The 20058-nt window shown below is 47.1% G+C and overlaps 1 protein-coding gene across 13 annotated transcripts in view; it reads right to left on the reverse strand.

Annotated features, from left to right (window-relative positions):
• Positions 1-20058, reverse strand: part of TRAK1 (trafficking kinesin protein 1) — a 178681-nt gene that overhangs the window by 57777 nt on the left and 100846 nt on the right. The window contains exon 1 of one of the 13 annotated variants that reach the window (XM_054504491.2): positions 7205-7721. The exons of 10 other annotated variants lie outside the window; for them this stretch is intronic. In XM_054504491.2, coding sequence (XP_054360466.1) covers positions 7205-7268 — 64 coding nt within the window. In that variant the 5' untranslated portion in view covers positions 7269-7721. Of the gene's footprint in view, positions 1-7204; positions 7722-20058 lie in introns of those variants that run through there. 2 more of the 13 variants (XM_045903979.3, XM_045903980.3) reach the window with 2 other exon arrangements.

Consider the following 20058-nt stretch of genomic DNA (forward strand, 5'->3'; position numbering starts at 1 on the left):
GGAGAGGGGCAGAGGGAGAGGGAGAAGCAAGACTCCCTGCTGAGCAGGGAGCCAGACACAGGGCTCTATCCCAGGACCCTGGGATCATGACCTGAGCAAGGCTGACGCTTAACCAACTGAGCCACCCAGGTGCCCCTGAGACCAATCTGACTTTGACAACGGCCTGACACAGTGCTGAACAGGGAAGGAAGTGATCATTCTGATTTCTAGCAGAAGGAAAAAAAGATGTGGCAGTAACCATTACCTGTTTTAAGCTTAATTCAGTCTTTCTTTGGTAATAATACATTGCATTTGCTGTTTTTAAATCTGCATTTTATAACCCCCACTCTCATCCTAAATCTGTATACTCACAGTCAGATTTACAAATTCTAATTGCTAGGATAAGGGGGAAAAAAATCTAAAGCCTAAAGCCTAATAGTTTACAATGTTGCCTGGAAGAAGAATCCACAGTTTAATTGTGTATCTCAGTACCAATTCCTCTGTACTGTTTGATTTTGCCTTTAACAGTGAAAATGGCAGGTTCTTCCATCAAACCCATTGGAAGGTGGCCCCGAGCGCTGGCCGCGAAGAACTGCAGCCCATTCTGCAATTTCTGTGCCTCGCCCACCTCCCAGCTACACTGCGGTGGGTGTCCCTGCTCCTAAAAGCCACAGCAGGAGACCTATTCCAGCTCTCTGCTGATTCACCTCCCCCAGGTAATGGAGAGGGAGGCTTTCAGCAGAGGCAAGACCATCATACAGAATTCTCTGCACAGGTGCAGGCGCTCGGTCTCATTCAGCTTTGGATCTGTAGGGCTGAAGATCCCGTTTTGGTAGCTAAAAATGTCTGCTCCATTGAATTGCTACCTCCACAAAAACGAATATAAGACCATATGAGTGCCTCAAATAGCAAACCAGAATATAATAAAAAATGTTATTTAAAAATAAAACCCTAGAGACATATGCATTGTCTGGCTAATTTTTTGGAACCTGAAAATGATTACTACATTGTACAACATTAAAGAGATATTCTTTATAAAAAGGAAGCTTAGCAGAAATTCAGTGGCAGGGGGTTTAAAATCACATTTTGAAAATCTGCATAAGCTTTAAATACAATGTGTATGAGGACACACACTCAGGGGGGGAAAATGCCATTTAATCTCAATAAATGGTATCAAATTGGGCTTAATTCAATTCAAATGACAGTGAGTCTGAAAGCCCTGGCAAAGGAGGGAGGAAGGAAGGGAGGATGGGAGGGAGGATCTCCACCTTGTGCATTATTCATTCATCAAATATCAGACTGACTGTAAGATGTGTAGGATACTGTACTGGCCACGGTGTGTACAAATGAAAACAAAAGCTGATTTCATGTATGTGAAAATACTCTCAAATGATGACTCATCAGCAAGTTGTTTCTACTCAGCTTTTAACTCAAATCTAGGCTATCCTTAACAAATGATGTCAAATGATGTCCATGTCTATATATATAATAAACATTGAGGACACAGCATTTTGAACACAAAACCATCCTAGACTCTTCATGTCACCCCCTATTTCTGGGTTTAGTCCTTCTTCAGGATACTCCCTGCCACCCACCCCAAATCTACCCCCCCACCCTGGGATGTTAAGGAATTCTCAAACCTTATCCACACCTGCATTCATTTCAAAGGTTAAAGGCAGCAACGGGCCAAGAAGAGCTTCTCTGACAGAGTAATTTCTTCAAAAGCCAAAGCAAGAAAACCTAGGAATCCCTGTGCCAAGTGGGAGATCCTGGACCTCTGGATGGAGCTCAGCCCCAGGAAGAGTCAGGGAGCAAGGATGTGTGCTGCCCTAAAGGCAAGGACCAGACACCGGGATGCCGGGGAAGAGCGGTAGGGACTGAGTTCTGGACTGCCCCTGGGAACACTGGACAGGAAGGCCGTTAAGTGGAAGGGGTGGCCTCTTACAGGGTAGAGGGGCTTCCTTCTGTGAGTGTCCCTCTCCAGACCTACTCAATATACCGTCAGAGACGTCACTGTCCCGAAGCTCTACCATGCACTGTCCCGAGAATGGCCACAAGCCCCTGGGGCTATTTACGTTCAAATTTAAATTGATTAAAATTTTAAAAATCCAAAATTCAGTCATGCTAGCCACATTTCCAGTCCTCCAAGTGGCTAGTGGCTATCATACCAGACAGCACAACACAGAACGTTTCCATTGTCACGACAAGTCCCACTGGACGGCAGCCCTCCTCCAGAGGGTGCCCCTTAGTTTCAAGATAGAGCTGTACACTTCCTGACCTCCATGGTCTGTGCTTCCCCTAGAGCCCCCTGCCCGCATGACCCCCACTGCACCCTCCTGCCACGAGTGTCCTTCTGCCCTCTCCTCCTGGTGCCATCCACCGTGCAGCCTTCTCTCAGTGCTCCAAGCACCCTCCTCCTGCCACGTCTTGGTCCCGTTGTTGCAGAGCCCCCATTACTGAGGGTCATGGTCCAAGGACCTCACTTATGCCATTAAAAATAAATAAATAAGAGAAACATCATGCTCCAAAACCTGGGATCTGGGCTTGCATCGACATCTGAGGGAGGACATTACCGCTACTTTCCTAAAGCCAGTCAAAAGAATGGACAGTTACATTATGCATTTATACTTAATTCTTTTTTTTTTTTTTTTTTAAGTCACTTTTACACCCATTCAGAAGGGTGCTGTGTCTGGAAAGGGAAAAGCCATCCTCTGCTTCCAAAGGTGCATCCCACAATAAACACAAGATGAACACATGGGGCCTGTTTGCATTGTGCAGGAACATTAGAAAATCATCTTGAAACCTAGGAACAGCTTTTCAATGAATGCTTAAAATACCTCCAACAAAACTTTACTCCCAAGCTAGCCACCCCCCACCTTGGGGTGGCATTTTAGAGGTCACTGCAGTCAAGCGAGTACCAGAGCACGCGTGACAGCCCCCGTGTATCGTCACGGACTTTTCACTATGGAGTAAGAAGCCCAAGGAACAACATCCTCAGCCATCCACCGGAGCCTCCCCGTGATGAGATCAGCCTGAGCGAGACCACCCCGTGCCCCGACACTCACGTCTGCAATGTTGTACAGCAGGCAATGAGGGTGCATGGGTACAAGAGAAACTAGCAAGAAACAGGTGGTAAAGTATATACCTTGGGGCGCCTGGGTGGCTCAGTCGGTTAAGCGTCTGGCTTTGGCTCAGGTCATGATCCCAGGGTCCTGGGATCCAGCCCTGCATCCGGCTCCCTGCTCGGCGGGAAGCCTGCTTCTCCCTCTGACCCTCCCCCTTCTCATGCTCGCTCTTTCACTCTCTCTCTCAAATAAATAAATAAAATCTTAAAAAAAGACACTACACCTTGTTCAAAATGCCACTCACCTTCTGAAAGGGATTTTTAAAAAGAACTTACTAACTAGACTATTTCTAAGAAAATAAAATTAAGCACTGGCCTAGAACATCACAGTTTACAGAAAGCTTTTACAGTTGACCCTTGAACAACATGGGTTTGAACTGCATGGGTCCACTTATATGTGGATTTTTTTTCAATAAATGCCGTACAGTACTGTGAATATATTTTCTCTTCCTTATGATTTTCTTAATAACATTTTCTTTTCTCTAGCTTACTTTATTCTAAGAATACTGCATATAATATATACAACATACAGAACATGTCAATCAACTGTTTATGTTGTTGGCAAGGCTTTTGGTTGACAGTAGGCTATTAGTAGTTTTGAGGGAGTCAAAAGTTCTACACAGATTTTTTTTTATTGTGTGGGGGGGTCAGTACCCCCAACCCCCACGTTGTTCACGGGTCAACTGTGCTTTTAACAACTCTTCACTATGGCTCTGGTCAGTGTGGCTATCCCCACTTTCCAGACGAGGCATCTGAGTTGACAGAGGCTCACAGAGGTCCCAGGATGTGCCCAAACCACATGGCCATGCAGAGTGCAAAACGGGCCTCAGTCAGAAGCTCCAGGCCAGTGCCCTTTCTGGTGATCTCCATACTTCTAGAGTCATTACAAAAGTACACTCTCTTTAACTTAAAGACATACACTTGAACGCAAGCCTTTTTAAATATTGAAAAGGCCTCACAGTTTTTAAAAGCATACTTAAAAAAAAAAAAGTGACCAGCATAGCCAAGAAACAACAGGAGATTCTGTGACAGACCTAAAGAATTACTTTCCAGACCAGCTGGGGCTGGTCTCCACTGACATTGGCACAGTTTCCCAAACCCGCCTGATGTAAAGAATCACCTAAAGCACGTGCTAAAAATTCAGATTTCTCAGGACCTCTCTGGATCTGGAGTAAACCCAAGAATCTTCTTTTTAAATAAGTGGGCGATTTTCATAATCTACCAGGCTTTGGGGGGGGGGGGGACATGACCATTGTAGGTAGCCAGGACCCCGTCTGACACTACACTTTAAACTATAGGCACCAGTTTATCTGCGCAAATTCCACGAAGGCCATGCTATACGGTGTTGAGAGCTGGCTGTCTCTAAAAATGACCTTAAGATACTGGGCAACCAACCCCTCCAATTTCTTATTATTCTAAGCCCCTACCCCTTGCCCCCTGTTACACCCTCTGGGGTCTTACTGCTTTTGGCTGGGGCGGTGGGGAAGATGGTGTGTACGATTCTATAACTAAGACTGAAAAGGTGAAGGATACAGTCCTTCGACACCAAGTAAAGCTCTCCTAAACATCAGAGAGAAAAGAGAACAGCAGCTATTTTTTTATTCCAATTTTAAAAGAGGGGTCTATATATATATATTACTCGTCAGTGCTAACCCTGCAATGTAAGTGTGAGTCAGTAACTCTGACATAAATGATGATTTTGCATCTTTTTCAAAACATTTGACTCATCTTTTGTTATTAATATGGAAAGTTCCCTGGAAGTTTCCCTCATTACCGATTCCAATGCCAAATGATAAGAGAGACAAAGCAGTGCTGTGTTGTCTACTCCTACCTGGCCTTCTCACCACCCAGTAGGTCAGGACTGGGAGATGAAAGGGCTATTTCATTTGCAATTTTAAAGATGCATATATAAACAAAGGCAAATTGCATTTCCAGACCAACTGCAGAGGCCAGCAAAGAACCCAACTAGTGGGAGAAATGAGTAAAGGAGTTGACTACAAAATTAGCATTTACTTGAAATCCCAATCCCCTGGGTTTCCTAAGCTAAAAGATTTCTGGGTTTCTGTCCCCTGTTTTGCTATTTTAAAAATGGGATTATGAAAATGCCAGTTGTCCTAGTAAATTCTGTCCCAGTGGCCCTCTCCCCTTCATCCAAACTGGAATGGAGGGTAAAGGCAAGTATTTTGCTCAACACACACTCAGAGAGTAACTGCAATCAACATTGATTTACCCTTGGACAGATGAGTCGCCTCTCCTTCCATTTTCCTTTCGGTTGCAAGAAGAGAGATCTGGCTGCCTCCAGGGCCAAAAGACTCAACTGTGAAATGGCTGGGTAAGAAAATCCTTCTGACAGACACCCAGATAAGAGTCAGCCAGCCTCCTCTCACCCCTCAGACTGACTACCACCAGCGACTGGCTTTATTCCCAAGGATGAGGGTGTAAAGAGAGCTGGACGGTGTAGCAATTGGGTCAAGACAGTAAGAAACCTTCCTCCCCCACTTCTGGAGGGATCCGCGGGAGCCACGGCCACACCCAACTCCTCAGCAGTCTGGGACAGGCACTCTGCTGGAACTTATGCTCCCCATTGCAGTGATCCAACACAGGTCCATACTTTAAAAAGTTAGGGAGGGCTTGCTCAGTGAGTCCCAAATCACCAAGGAAACTCTACAAATTCAGTGACAGTTCTGAAAAGAAGCATCCCTATCATTGCCTCTTGGAGCGGGCTAACAGGATGGGAACTTGCTTCAAGAACGATATATCCAAACGAGAAAAAGGATCCAGCCACCTTTTCCCCAAAGACCCTTGGACTGCCCACCACCACCATTACTCAGGATATTTAAAAACTGCACACGGACTCCACATGACACCACCCTCACCTAATGCTGGGGGACAGTGGGGCTCAACTGGGGAAGTTTCTCAGCACAGTTACATACCCACCCACCATCCCCAAGGAAACCTCTCAGTCCCTCTCCTGTTGGTCAAGGCAGAAACCAGCAGACAAGAGATAATTATGTAGTTCCTCAGCTTACTGGCAAGGCCAGCTCCCAGCCTGCTACATCATTCAGGTTTATCAAATGTGGTCATGGTTAGCGCAGTCTCAAACTCCTGATTCAATTAAGAGACAGTTAACCTTAGGGAACATAGCATCACTAGGGACCCGACCCTCAGACTGTACATATTGTGTTCTTTCCGGGGCGGGGGGGGACATGCAAAAGACATGTGATTTGAGGGTCATTTTGAAGAAGAAATTAAAGAAGACAGATCCACTTTGTCCCACATGATTCTGAGGCCCAACACCACAGGAGCCTAAGGGCCCTCTCCTGTGGCCTCTCTGAGAACGCACCTCAGTGCTATTTTCCAGGTACCCGAAACCTCCCAAGGCTGTCCGGCCACACAAACTCCACCCAGTCTCCTCTGGAATGTGCCACACCCTCCCTGCACAAACTGAGCCTGTGACCGAAGGAGACAGTCTCTCCTGCCCCTCCCAACGTCTCCCCACCCCCATAGCTCGGTGGGATCCCACCCGCAAAATTCATTTGAATTGCCTGCCAGGTGGGAAGCTGCTTCTGCATTTTCTCCAGCCTCCCCCACGGGCCCCCAGGTCTGGGCTCGGGAAAGGGAGGATTCTTCCAGGCCTGCTGCCAACAGTCCAGAGAGCCACCTCCTGAATATACTACTCCCAGCCCCATTAATAGCAGAGAGGTCACTGAACACATCTCCCCTTGCACACGCGCACGCACACACACACACACACACACACCCTTGCATGCACATCAACACCACACTCACGCCTCACCCTGGAGAGAATTCAATCCAAGAGAAGTATAATGCTCACAAGCGCTGCACACCAACACCATCTGCCCTTCGGAGCAGAGACCGACTAAGCGCAGAGGAGTCCCCAGGAGCCCTGCCCACCTGCCATCTCGTCCACCATGTCTTCACAACTGTCAGAGCCATGCATGCCTGCAGTGCTGCTGGTTCCCATGCCCCCCCCACCGCCCAAGTCCCCAGGAGAGGTTTCAGGACCACCACCTCCCCCCCCCCAGAGGGAGACAATGCCCCTACACATTCCTGCTCTGTTTCGCAGGGGGCCATAATTACCGTCCGAGCATTCTTCATAATACCAGTCTAGTTCATAATAATCCGCTTCAATAAATTTCTGCATAGTCAGTATTCTCGCAGAGGAAAGAACGGACTTCACAGCGCCATCAACATCAAGTAAAACACTGCCATGCCTCCCTGCCCTTCCAGAACACTGGGCAGAAGAGCATCCTGAAACACACCGGAATTAAGCCGTGCATTCTTAATGCCAGTCTGCAGCCGAAACAGAAAAGAGGCCCTGAAAAGCAGAATTCTGGTGGGCAAGGACAGGAGGAGCAGAAAGAGAGGCAATTTGCAGAGCTATCGGAGCCCCCAGCAGCACTGCTAATAAGGCAGCAGCCGCCAGCCGCCCTGAATGGGAGTATCCGTTATCGTCCTATCCAGACGCGAGGAGGGTGACGTCAGGGACACACACCACCACCGGGAGGTCTCACTCGAGCCTCGCCTCCTGCTCTTGCCTCCCGCTCGCTGATCATCTTTCAATCTAACAGTTGCCATAGAAACTGGCCAGCTCTGAAAAATGATGCAGAGATGAAGGAAATGTCTTCCAAGGATGCTGGGAGCAGGGGCTGGGAGGTGCCACCCAGGGAGAAAGGAGGGTGCGGGCAGGTGGGGGTCAGAGGGTCTTGCCACCATCATCACTTCCAACAAACCTAAGGACAAGAATATCTGCTGGGTTCTGGGCCGCTACGGAGTCTGCACTTGAAAAATGCCCCCTTCTAAAATCAGCAACCATTACTTTCGGTTTTCTTTCGCCAACCTGATTTAATACATTAAACACCTTTTCTTAACATTTTTGACCACCACCTAAAGGAAATGTAAATTACTCAGAAAACGGAAATGTTTTCACCGAGATGCAGTTCTGCTCCCCTGCTCATGCCTTTGCTCAAACTTCTGGGAAAACAGCCTGCAATATACGAATAGGGGAGAACGCCATCACAAAGGGGCCCAGGCAATGCGATAGGCTGTTTCATGGACACTCACGTGTGTGATCCAAGTACAAACAACAGAAGGCAACAGCCCACCTGCAAAATGGTGTGGCTGCCTCTAGGGAGGAAGGAAATGGGGGCTTTGCAACTGTCCTTATAAATGCATCGGTAATGTGCTATTTCCTAAAGAAAAAAAAAATGGAGTTACCATTTATTAGTTCTAAGTGTTTGGTATGTTTTAAATATCTCATTAAAATGAGTAATGGATAATTAGACAGATTTTGGACTTACTATAGGTAACTCCATCCCTTAAACCAGGGTTTCTCAACCTCAGCGCTACTGACACTAAAGATCAGATCCTTCTTTGCTGTGGGGCTGTCTGGTCATTGCGGGGGGTGGGGGGATTAGCAACACCCCTGGCTTCTAGCCACTTAGATGCCAGGAGCATCACCCTCTCTCTCTCTCTCTCTCCTTGTCAATGTAAGGACCAAAAATGTCTCCAGACACTGCCAAATGTCCTCTGGAGGCAAAAATCTCTCTCGAAAACCAATGCCCTAAAACAAAACTACCTACCGAACCTCACCAGCCTGTTGGCTGAATACTGTAACTATCTGTTGCCGTCAGCAGCAGCAGCATGGGCTTTGATGGGTTTTTCTCTTAATTTGCTACTCAAGACCATGTAATTTGTGAACGAGTAATAGTAAAAGGTCTCTTTTCCACTACCGAGAGGGCATGCTCCTTTCCTTCTACAATGACCGAACAGGGACAATTTCCCTTTATTCTTCCAGTTGCCTATGGTGCCTCAGTTAACAAACGTGGAGACGGCCGTCTAGGGCAGGGCTTCCAGGAGTTAATGTGCCTTGGAAGCACCCAGAGCTCTGGCTAAAATGCAGATTCGGATGCAGCAGGTCCGTAGCAGGCCCAAAATTCTGCATCTCTAACAAGTTCCCACAGGACGGCAATGCTGCTGGTCCCCAGACCACAGTTTCAATGGTGAGGTATGTCAATAGGATGGATAGATTGGGGAGGGTAACATATACAATGTGTGTGTCACTCTCTCTGCATTTGAGTAAAAAATTTTTTAAGAAGAAAACTATGTTTTTGTGTGTATATATGTATATATACACACATATATATATACGTTTATAAACATACATACACACATAATTACAAACCCTATATATAGACTCTTGGGCAGAATCTGTACTACGTATAGATAGATCTATCTCAACCTTCCTAAATCATGGGAAGCAGATAAGCCTTTAATGATGCTGTGCTGTGAGGTCCCCAGAGCTGGCTTCCTGTCCCCCGGGTAGGTTCCAGAAGCTTCTCCCAGCTCCAGGTACCCCTTCCTTACTTCAGGGCCCTGTGCTTTTACCAGGCCGTGCCTGCCCACCAGCACAAGATGCCTCAAGCAGTTCTTCCCACTTGGCCCAGCCTGCACACTGTGAGAGTGTGTCCCGCCCCGAGTGGAAAGCAGGGTTCCTGCCTCTTTAGCAACATCAAATAGCAGAACCTTCTCAAGTCTCAGAAGGGGAAAGGAAAGTTAAAGGCAGCTGGTGATGAATCTTGGCTCAGGCTGTAAACAGGCTTTTGAGAAAGTTTGGAAGACGTACAGTGCCAGGGAATGGTACTGTCTCTGGTCACGCTGTTTCCCAGCTGTCATCTACACCCTGGAGGACCTACACCCCTCCCCACCCAATTCCAAATTTTTCCTGGGCAACGCAGAGAGCAGACCCTATGCCTCCTTCACCCACTTTAATCCCTGCCCTTCCCTCTCCCTGACCCCAACTTAGATACACATTTAAGATTTTCTAGGACATCTGCCTATTTAAAGTCAGCAGCCAATGATTTTAATTCCGGCTATACCTGCCCCCATTATCTGAACATATCTCTCCCTCTGGCCCTCTTCTCATGTCTCTCTCTGGCAAGGACAGCACCTCTCAACAGGCCCACAGCAAACCCCCACGTGAGACGTGAGAAAAGGCTGGTGCCCCAAGGTCTTCGACGGTTAAAAGTTCCTTAGGGTAGGGGTGCCTGGGTGGCTTAGTCGGTTAAGTGTCTGCCTTCGGCTAAGGTCATGATCCCAGGGTCCTGGGATCGAGCCCCATGTCAGGCTCTCTGTTCAGTGGGGAGCCTGCTTCTCCCTCTGCCTGCAGCTCCCCCTGCTTGTGCTCTCTCTCTCTCTCTGAAATAAATAAATCTAAAAAAAGTAAAAATAAATAAAGTTCCTTAAGGTGTTTCTAAAAAGATGATTCTAGGCCTCCAGTCAATAATTAACAGATTCCTCAAATATCAGCACGCTCAACAGGTTCAATCCACTATGTCTGGGGGAAAGAGTCCAATATGAATTTGCAAAATGAAGATGTAATAAACAAACAGGAAATGCAAACTCTGTAAAGCATCACAGGAAGTCAGATGAGGGTAGAGACCATTTAAAGAAAGTCATGGCACATTTCCTCCAGCACTATAAATTTTTAAAAATACTTTATTCCTAACACATCATCATAAAGGCAAAAAATAATGGATGGATGGATGGATGGATGGATGGATGGATGGGTGGATCGATGGATAGATGGACATACAGACAGACGACAGGCGGACTAACAGGCACTTTAATTTCATAGTTAAGAGTGCAGGCTTTTGAAGTAAGATGGCCTGAGGTTTGGTCCAGGCTCCTCATCCACCATCTCTGTGACCTTCTTAGACACCTGAGTCTTATCTGTGAAATGAGGTGATTATAATACCTGCCTCAGAGACAAGGCGAGGTTTTAATTAATTAATTAATGGATGGCAGAGCACTCAGCACAGTGCCTGGGACAAAGTGAGTTGGCAATAAATATTAGTTTCCGATCATCTTCATCACTCAAATTCTTTAAAAACATAAATAAGCCAGTACAGGCAATTAAAAAGAGAGTACAATTCTCTAAGCTATAATTAGGGAAATGAGGTAGAATCGTCATGTCTTGGCTTGTCCCCGCATAATTAATGAAAAGGCACTGAGTTCACAGTAATAAGCGAGAGTGACAGTTGGTGGGAGGCAGGGCAGGGGACGCATTTCTAAACAGTAATATATTACTGAATACAACTTACATCAAGTGCAAAGACTATACATATCCAATTCATGTCTTAAGAAAATGGGAAAGAAAACAGTGTGTATCAACAAGTACAAAGGAAAGAGCATCATTTGTGGGTGACTTCCATGGGCTTCAAGCAAGATTCAAAGTGAACATCTACACCAAAACCCATTTTACAGGCTCAGAAGGATAAAGCAATCCATCCACAGCTCTGCGGAGATGGTGCTGAGGTTAAGATCCAGGTGTATACCTGCCTTCAAATCCACACTTTCCTCCAAGAGTCCCATGGCCCCGAGGGTCCCAGCCTTCCCTTCCCACCCACCCACCCCCACCCCCAGCTTCCTGCAGCTGAAAAGGCAAGCTTCCCCCCCACCCCAGCCCTGGCCTGGGCTGCCCCCATCACCACCCCACCCTGGGAGAATCAGGATGAGGGACAGGTCCCAGGAGCAGCCCCAGAGAAGCCACCTCTCACTCACCCTCATCACCCAATACCATTTAGGATATGCAGGCTGCACACCAGGCAGCCAGCACTTTCTAGCTCACTCATTCCTCAGACCCTGCTACCTAATCACCAGCCCCCTCGCGGTGCAGATGAGGACAGGGGACCCAGAGAGTTTAAGTCGCTTGTCCAGGACCACTCAGCAATAAGAGCATCTGGATATAAATTGGGCATGGTCCACCTCTAAAGTCTTCCCCACTTGATAATTAAAACATCCAAGGATTATTTACAAATGAAATGTGAAAGGAAAAAAAAAGGGGGGGGGGGAGACAAAGGAGATAAAAACTCAAGTTGGCATCTCACAGCAAAAACAAATTGTGGGGGCACCTGGGTGGCTCATTCGGTTAAGCATCCCACTCTTGGTTTCGGCTCAGGTCGTGAGATCGAACCCCAAGTCAGGCTCCGGGCTCAGCAGGGAGTCTGCTTGAGATTCTCTCTCCCTCTCCCCCTGCCCCACCCACTCAGGCTCTCTCTCTCCCTCAAATTTTTTTTAAAAATTGTGAAGTTTTTTTTTTTTAAGAACAAAATAAAAAATGATCATGAAAGAATTAAATTGAAAATATCAATGGGACTTTGTGATACTAAAAAGAAATCCTATTTCCAGCTCTGTCAAGAAAGTGGCCCAGCAAGGATACTACTCCACCCATGACCAGCAGGTTAACATTCTGGTGTCCAGCTTTGGGTGAAATGTCAACAGGGCTCCTTGGAGAGCTGCTAATTCCATGCCTTGAGGCAGGAAAAATCAAGATCCACCTACAACCCCGGGCATGCAAGAAAGCAAAGATGGCTCCACAAGGTCTTCCGGGTAGAAGTGATAAGGCGCAAAAGCCAGCTTAAAGGGACAGTCAAGGGCCAGGTTGTGACAATTTGAACATCAGAAATAGAATACAGTTAATGACATTTAAAGGGAATAAGTTGAGTCTGTAAAGGCCATGACGATCAGGGAATGCCAAGACTAAAAGGGCAACCAAGTGAATGAAGCAACTGATATATAAAGGAAAGAAGATAATAGGAAGATATTTTTAATCCATCTTAAGAAGTAAGGGGAGGGTGGGCGTGTATGACTGTTCTGTATCTGCCACTAATATCTTGTGTAAAGCATGACATGAACATTTCTCTAAGTAGGGTGGCTATGAATAAGCCAACCGGATATGGAATGAGGAGGCAGGTAGGAGAACAGAAAGGCCTGACGCCGTGGTCACAGACTACACCCAGGCAGGAGGGTCGGGTCCCATGTTGTGAGGTGAGCTGTATGTTCGCTTTTGTAAAGCACTTAAGAGAATCAAATAGATTTGGTCTGCAGTGTTAGGGGAATCTAAGGCATACATTTGTGATGAGATGTAACTGTTTAAAAGAACTTAACTTCTGAGTCTCTAATTAATTAGTTCTGTGAGCATATGAATTAAATATCCATGTACATATGAATGATTTTCTATATATACCTGAACCTATACATATATGTATACATAATTTTGAATAGTTATTCAATACGTTTAAAAGAGGAGTAAACACTAATAATGAACAATTAAAGCACAAATAATGCAGTTATGAGTTTGCCCCAAAGTATCTGACGTCCCGGCACTCGCCACATGCCACTCTCCTTCCTCCGTGCCCCTCGGTGATCGGCACAGGCCCCGCGCTGCCACCCACTCAAGCAGGTGGGTATAAGGATGGCTCCCTGCGTGCTTCCCTCCTGCTAGGAAGGAGAACCACTCGACGGCCCCAATCCCCTCTGGAACATGCTCCCAGTCTCTAGGGCTTCCCTCCCTTCAGGAAATAGTGCGGCTGGCCTTCTGTCTGCACCCAAAGGAGGCCAGGAGCCTAAAGACAGAAAAATGGGCTTCCTGGCCTTCCATTCCAGACAGGGCTGCTGGAGCTCGAGTAAAACACAGCCTAACAAGCAGACCTTCCCTGCACCTGCTACAGAGAGGAGGCTTCTGGGGAGCTCTCTTTCCGATCTTTAGTTTTTAAAACATGGCCACTGCCAGTCACCGAGCTCCTGCGGCAGAAGGCAGGCTGTTAGCAAACAGCTTGCTGTCAGCTACCCCCCTCCCAAACCATCTCCACCTCACTGCAGGCACAGGAAAAGCAGGCGCCCATGCCACCTCCAGGGTTCTCTGGGGCAGAACAAAGCCTGGCTTTCAAGACACATCCAAAGGCAGGGAGATGGCATTCAGCAGGGCACCGCCGAGCTAACGTGCAGCCGACCTTGATGCAGTTACTAAAATCCGAGAAGCACACGGAGAAGAAACAGCTCGCATGTGTCCCACAGTTCCCAGTTTGCTTGCTGCAGCCTTGGGGGGCTGCATGGGGCATTCCACTCCTGGGACCGGCGGGTCACGGGGCTGGTGTCACAGGCTTCAAACACAAACCAGAAGCTCCACCGAACCCCGACTCTGCTCCTGCTGTGACTCGGAGCCTCTCTGGCCTGAGCGCATCCCCCAGGAGGAGCCAATGGGGGTGCGAGCTGAGCTGTCATGTCAATTTCCCACCTGAGTCTGTTCCAACTTTGTCTTAGACGTGCTGGAGTGACATGAAAAGGAAAACAGTCAATCTGTACAGAACTGCTTGCCAAGCATTTTTGGTCTTAAAAGAAAAGATACTCAGATTGGAATCTGGTTTGATGAGAAAAAAAAAAAAAAAAGCTGGCAGGTGGCAGATGCCAGAGTAAGCTCAGGGGCCACGTGGGTAGACTGCCCGCTGGGGAGGAGTCCCTGACGACCCTGCTGACCGGACCCTGCACCCAGAGCTGCAGGTGCTATCAGGCAGGTCCTCCAGCTCCGCTGGGGCCTGGGCCCACACCGGGCTGGGGACGCTGTGACCAGGTGTGGCTCATGCGTGCGGAGTGCCCAGGCAGCCAGGGCTGCTCTGCTCCCACCTCTGCCCCTGCAGACACCTGGGGAGCTAACAGCAGTGCAAATGGGCCCAAGGAAGAGTCCACTCGTGTGAGGGATGAGCAAGAGAGGGGAGTGGGCACAATCCAGGGCTCATTTGGATGCTCACCTGGAAACAACATGGCCCCCGGTGTTGGAATGGCAAAAGGACATAGCCAAAACGTGGGCGTTTACAGGAGAGAAATTCATGGCAACTATTTATAAATATACTGTAATGTATGCATTTTGCTATCATTTTTGTTGGCAAATGAAAATGAGAAGTTTTCCCTGGCTGTAAGATCCCTTTTCCATCCCCAACACATCCTCCACCCCAACCCTATAATTTATCTTTCCTCCCCTCACTCAACCCCACCCACCGCACACAACACCTGGGTGAGAACAGATCCCCAGGGTTCCACAGGACACCCTTTCCCCCACATTTTCTCCTATGTCACCACCTCATGTAACTATTAACTCTCCCGCCCCCACTTTCAGAAAGTCAGCACCGGGTGTTACTTATCCATTTCATTTGTCTAGGCTCAGAGCATGTTGCAGTGCCTCTATTTTTGCTGCGCTTAGGATTTTAATCAGACGAAGGCGATCTTGGGAAGGTGGCAAAAACCAACATGATCTCTGTATTCCATATGTGGTTTTTTTGTTTGTTTTTATTTTAAAAAAGGAGAAAAACTTTAACTTAAAAACATATATCTTTTCATTTTCTCTTACTCAAGAAGGATTTATTAAACACTTATTTAATGAAAGGCACTGGGCGGAGGGCTTTGGCCCATTCAAACACAAGGCAGACGTGGGCTCTGCCCCCTTGGGATTTACTCAGTGAATACGGAAATTATTTGCAACAGCTTGTAGCCTTTTAGAACATAAGCCTTGCAGAGATCTAAATCTTAATGAGAAAAGTTCTAGGCAATTTAAAACGTGCTTAGAGAATTAGGCCAATATTTCTAGTGTTCTGAGAATTCTTTAAAATTTTCCCTAGAATTATCACCTGAGAGCAATAATAGCATTTTTATTTTAAAAAAAGCAAACACTACCTTTTTGTTTTTAATTTATGAACTGGTTTTACTTTTTAACAATTTCTTAAAACTGAAAATTAAAGTCCCAAGTCTCATAATTCCTATTATACAATACAGAAAAAATACTTTAAAAGAAAATGCAATAAAACAAAAACAAGAAATAACAACAATAAAAGAACTTTGTCCTGGGATACCTTTGACAAAAGAGTAAAAATTAGCTCTCAATGACATATTTTGGAGAGTCACAGAATGTTTAACGCTGACTAATTTCCAGATAGTAAATCTGAGTCCCAAAGAGGCTATGAGATTTGCTCAAGGTCACACATGGAGTTGGCAGATGAGGGAGGCGAGGCCCTCTAACACAGGGCTGACTGCTGGGTCTCTCACAACTTGTCTTCTCTAAGAACCACTCAGAAGAGGAAAACCTTCACCATATAGGGAGGTTACCTAAATCTCAAATAGACATCCCCTACTCCCACACAGATTAGCTGCATCTCTTAATCCTAGCTAAACTTCTAGAGATAACATACATTACTGTTCTCTCTCATGAAGCTTTAGGTGATCCCTGATAACACTTTGAATTAAAAAATACACATGCGCGCGCACGCACACATACAATTGAGTACTTCAATTGTATTCTTCAGGCCATTACTTATTGTCATTTTCCAAACACTCATTAATGGGTAACAACCTGTACAAGCCAAGAAAAGGGTAAGGCACTCTTCCTCAGGTGTCTTGTAGGAAAACATGTACGCCGTGTTCAGACTTCTTAAAGACCAAATACGGTGTTTTCAGACAAAGTGCTCCTGAGTACTACAGAGCCAGATTCTTGGAAATAAAAAGATTTGGTGAAAGATGAGAAGATCATAAATCAGAGCTAAAATGCTGTCCATTTTAAGTACCTCACAAGTACATAAGACCTTTTCAAACCAGATAATAAGGCCTGGGCTGCACAGTTGGTCCAGCTGGGCTCAGACCCTGTTTCTTACCCGTCCTGTGTGATCCTAGGCTGGGTCCCTCTGAACCTCGGCCTCCTCGTTTTAAAAGTGGGGATAAGAATAGTCTCCACCTCTGAGCACTGCAGGGGGACTCAAAGGGCCCAGAATGTAATAAACACTCAATGGATGTCCTTTTCATTTATCATTAAGCGCCATCATGTACAAACCATCAGCAGAAATTAGAGATGAAACCCAAAAAGAATTCTGAATCCAAAGAATGAGGGATCCACCAGTCTCTGAATCTGCTGACCATTCTTAGGTGAGGAAAACATCAGGAAGTTTATGAACTCTAAGCACCTCATGGAATGATGCCCTACTCATCCACTCACTCAACATTCATTCCTTAGGGTTCCTAACGATCTCATGACTCAGTATATGCTCACCAAGAATGGGCTGCTTTTCTTGCAGTGAGTTAATATTTAAGAGTAATAATATAGTTCAAAGAATCTTAAAAATTGCCACATTTTCAAGCCGAGTAAATTTCTAGAAATATACTTGAAGGAAATGTGTTGGGTTCACACATACTGATGTAGAAGGTTGTTCGCTGGTGTGTTATCTGAGGAAAAATTAGAAACAGCCCAGATTCCCAATAACAGACCAATGATTAGATATAAATGATGGGATATTAAGCAATAATGAAAATTGTTCTTCTGAAGAATTTTAACACCATGGGGGAATGGTCAATGTATATAATTAAGTAAAAAAGCATTATTGTCCCAGATACGTAATATATTTGTTGGAGGAATAAAACCACTTAAAAATATCTCACAAAAAAATGAGAAGTGGTTGCCAAGTTAGTCATCTTTTTGTCCTAATTTTTGCTAAATTATCTACAATCAGCACACTTTTATGACCAGTGGATATATTATTTTTAAAACTTCACTCCCTTTAAAGACTGTTTACGTTCACTAAACGGCCAGGCACTAATGGCTGAGCAATGGAGTCGGCTCCATGATTCTGTCAAACAGTGACAAGCATCCGTGCTTTTTCCACCCTGAAAATCAGAAATGGATGCTATCTACCAATGCCATGCCACCAACAGAGGGTCACAAAACTTTTAACTCAAAAAAAAAAAAAAAAGAAAACATTAACAAGCTCACTCAGGACCAGGACTGAGACACGAGAGGAGCATCTGTGGATGTAGGAGCAGGGAGAAGGTGCCCCTGAGGACGGAAAGGACGGGACGTGGCATGGGCTGTGGCCTCCGTGCAAATCAGGCAGCTGGTAAGAAAGATGACAAACCCGTGCTCAGTTTCCAGAAGCCTCTGGAAACGCCTCCCGTGGGTGGAGAGAGATGCAGAAGCCGCCTCCAGAAAGGCAACAGCTAAAGCAAAGGAGGTGGGGGAGGCAGGAGACCCCGAGACAGGAGACTGACAGGTGTCTGCCGTTCAGCAGAGGAAGGAGAAAAGAGATTTACCAGGAACAAGCCAGACCAGAGAGGCCTGGTCTGAGGAGAGGCAGAACTACAGCACTGCTGGGGACAATTCAACTGCACATGGAGGTGCCACAGCCCACTCGAGAGCCACAACAAGGAGCCGTGGCCCCCAGAGAGCCCGTGGCCCGCGGAGAGCCCGCCGCCCGCCCGCAGACAGACCACTGTCTCTCCAGCCTGGCCGTGGGGGCTCGTAGGAATCGAGCTCTTTTCCCTACTAAGGGTCATTTGTGTTTGTTCCCAAACCCGTCCGTGTCCGTTTTGCTTGTTAATGTAATTATACAGTTACGTTTATTATTTCATGAGTCGCACAGAAAAAGAGCTGTTTCTATGAAAGCGAAGTTTAATACCTTGAAAGACTACATTAAGGATTAAATGGCCAATTCAATTTGGATACACAGTTGCACTATATCCAAAAAAAAATCACTTAACAAAGAGGGGATCACGGACTTCGAATCCAGTGTGTGTGTCCTAGTGGACTCATAAGGTAAAGCGCTTAGGAGCACTAGCCCAGCCAACAGGAAGCACTCCCCAGAGATGACTCATTATTATTACTGCTTGCATTATCATGATGGGAGCAGACAGATGAGAGCCATGACGGTAGCAAAAAGGAAAAGGAGGGGGCACCACAGATGGGCGCTCCAGGAAGGCTTCCTGGAGGAAGGCTCTTCTGAGGAGGGCACATTTGGGCTGAGAATCAGAGATCAGGAAAGAAAGGGGAGGGAGGGAGCCTCCGTGAGGCAAGCGTGGGGTGTCCACAGTGGGGCTGGGGCAATGGGGGAGGGTGCAACGAGGCCGGTGGCAGAGAGGGCCAAGAGCCAGGTCACAGGGTTCTAGAAGACCCTGCCTTTGATCCAAAGAGCAGGGAGAAGCAAAGGAGCAGCATAACCCCAGGGGATCTTGAGAAAAGACCAGCCGGGCTGCTGATACAAAAGAGAATCGCAGAGAAGCAAGGTGGATGCAGGCGAGCAGGTACGGCAGCCCAGGGATGGGATGGCGCGGCTTTGTCCACGCCGGGGGCCGCAGGGTCAGAGAAGGGGTCCAAGATGCATGTGCACGAAGAATTAACAGAGTCGGCTGATGGCCAGCAGGACACAGAATTGGGGTAAAGCATGTCACATTTCTCAAGACAAATGTGTAAGGATGGGGGGGAAATGTTGACAGTAGACATGCTAAGCCAATGACTGGGCATAGGAGCCTGGAGCCAGGAGGGAGGAAGGGGAGTCAGAGGTGGGCAGAAATTGGCGAGTTGCGAGCACGGAGCTGGGGGGGGAGAGTGTGCAGAGAGATGCCCGCAGGGCATGCCCACATTTCCAGCAGCACCTCACAGTTACGAGCTTCAGATGACCACTTCCAGAAGAGAGGCTTGTGAGGGCTTATTTTTTAAAAAGCTCTCTCAGTTCATCAGGGTCGACGGCCACCGATTTAGAAGCTCAGAAGGAGAGGGAAAACCGGTCAAAGAGGTTGGAAGGACGGGCCAGAGAGACAGGAGGAAAGTCGAGGAACAGGAACGGCAAGTGTCCAGAAGGGAGTGGTCACTGTGTCACGCCTGCTCCGGGGGCACCAGGACCTCCAGGGACAGCTGGGTAGAGACGCTGGGGTCCAGCCCACGCTCTGGCCCGTTAGACCCCCTGCAGATGCTCTGGGCCTTCATGCCTCGTCCCGAGCGGACTCCGGCTGCCTTGTGATAGTCCTAGGGTGGTAAAGTGTAACACAAAGGCTCGTGCAAACAATCGTGACGCCTGGGACCACGTGGACACAAGTGAATGAACACAGTGGAAATCGGCGTATGATATCGACTGTGGGCTCCGGTCCTCCCTGGGCACAACTCCAGAGTGCGGGGGTAAGGGGCAGGGGGACCCGTCCATGACCCCTGGCCCGTGGAAGGCCGGCACCATGCATAAGCCTAGTGAGGCACTTTGCCACAGGCCTCGGGTACTCCAGCAATGGTCTTTCATTTTGTTGTTGTTGTTGTTGTTGTTTAAATTAAACTCTAAAAAATTAAAATGGCACAG

The sequence above is a fragment of the Mirounga angustirostris genome, unplaced genomic scaffold (genome assembly GCF_029215605.1).
Source record: "Mirounga angustirostris isolate CCGP_5_RB_7025 unplaced genomic scaffold, mMirAng1.0.hap1 SCAF_1, whole genome shotgun sequence".
Lineage (NCBI taxonomy): Eukaryota > Metazoa > Chordata > Mammalia > Carnivora > Phocidae > Mirounga > Mirounga angustirostris.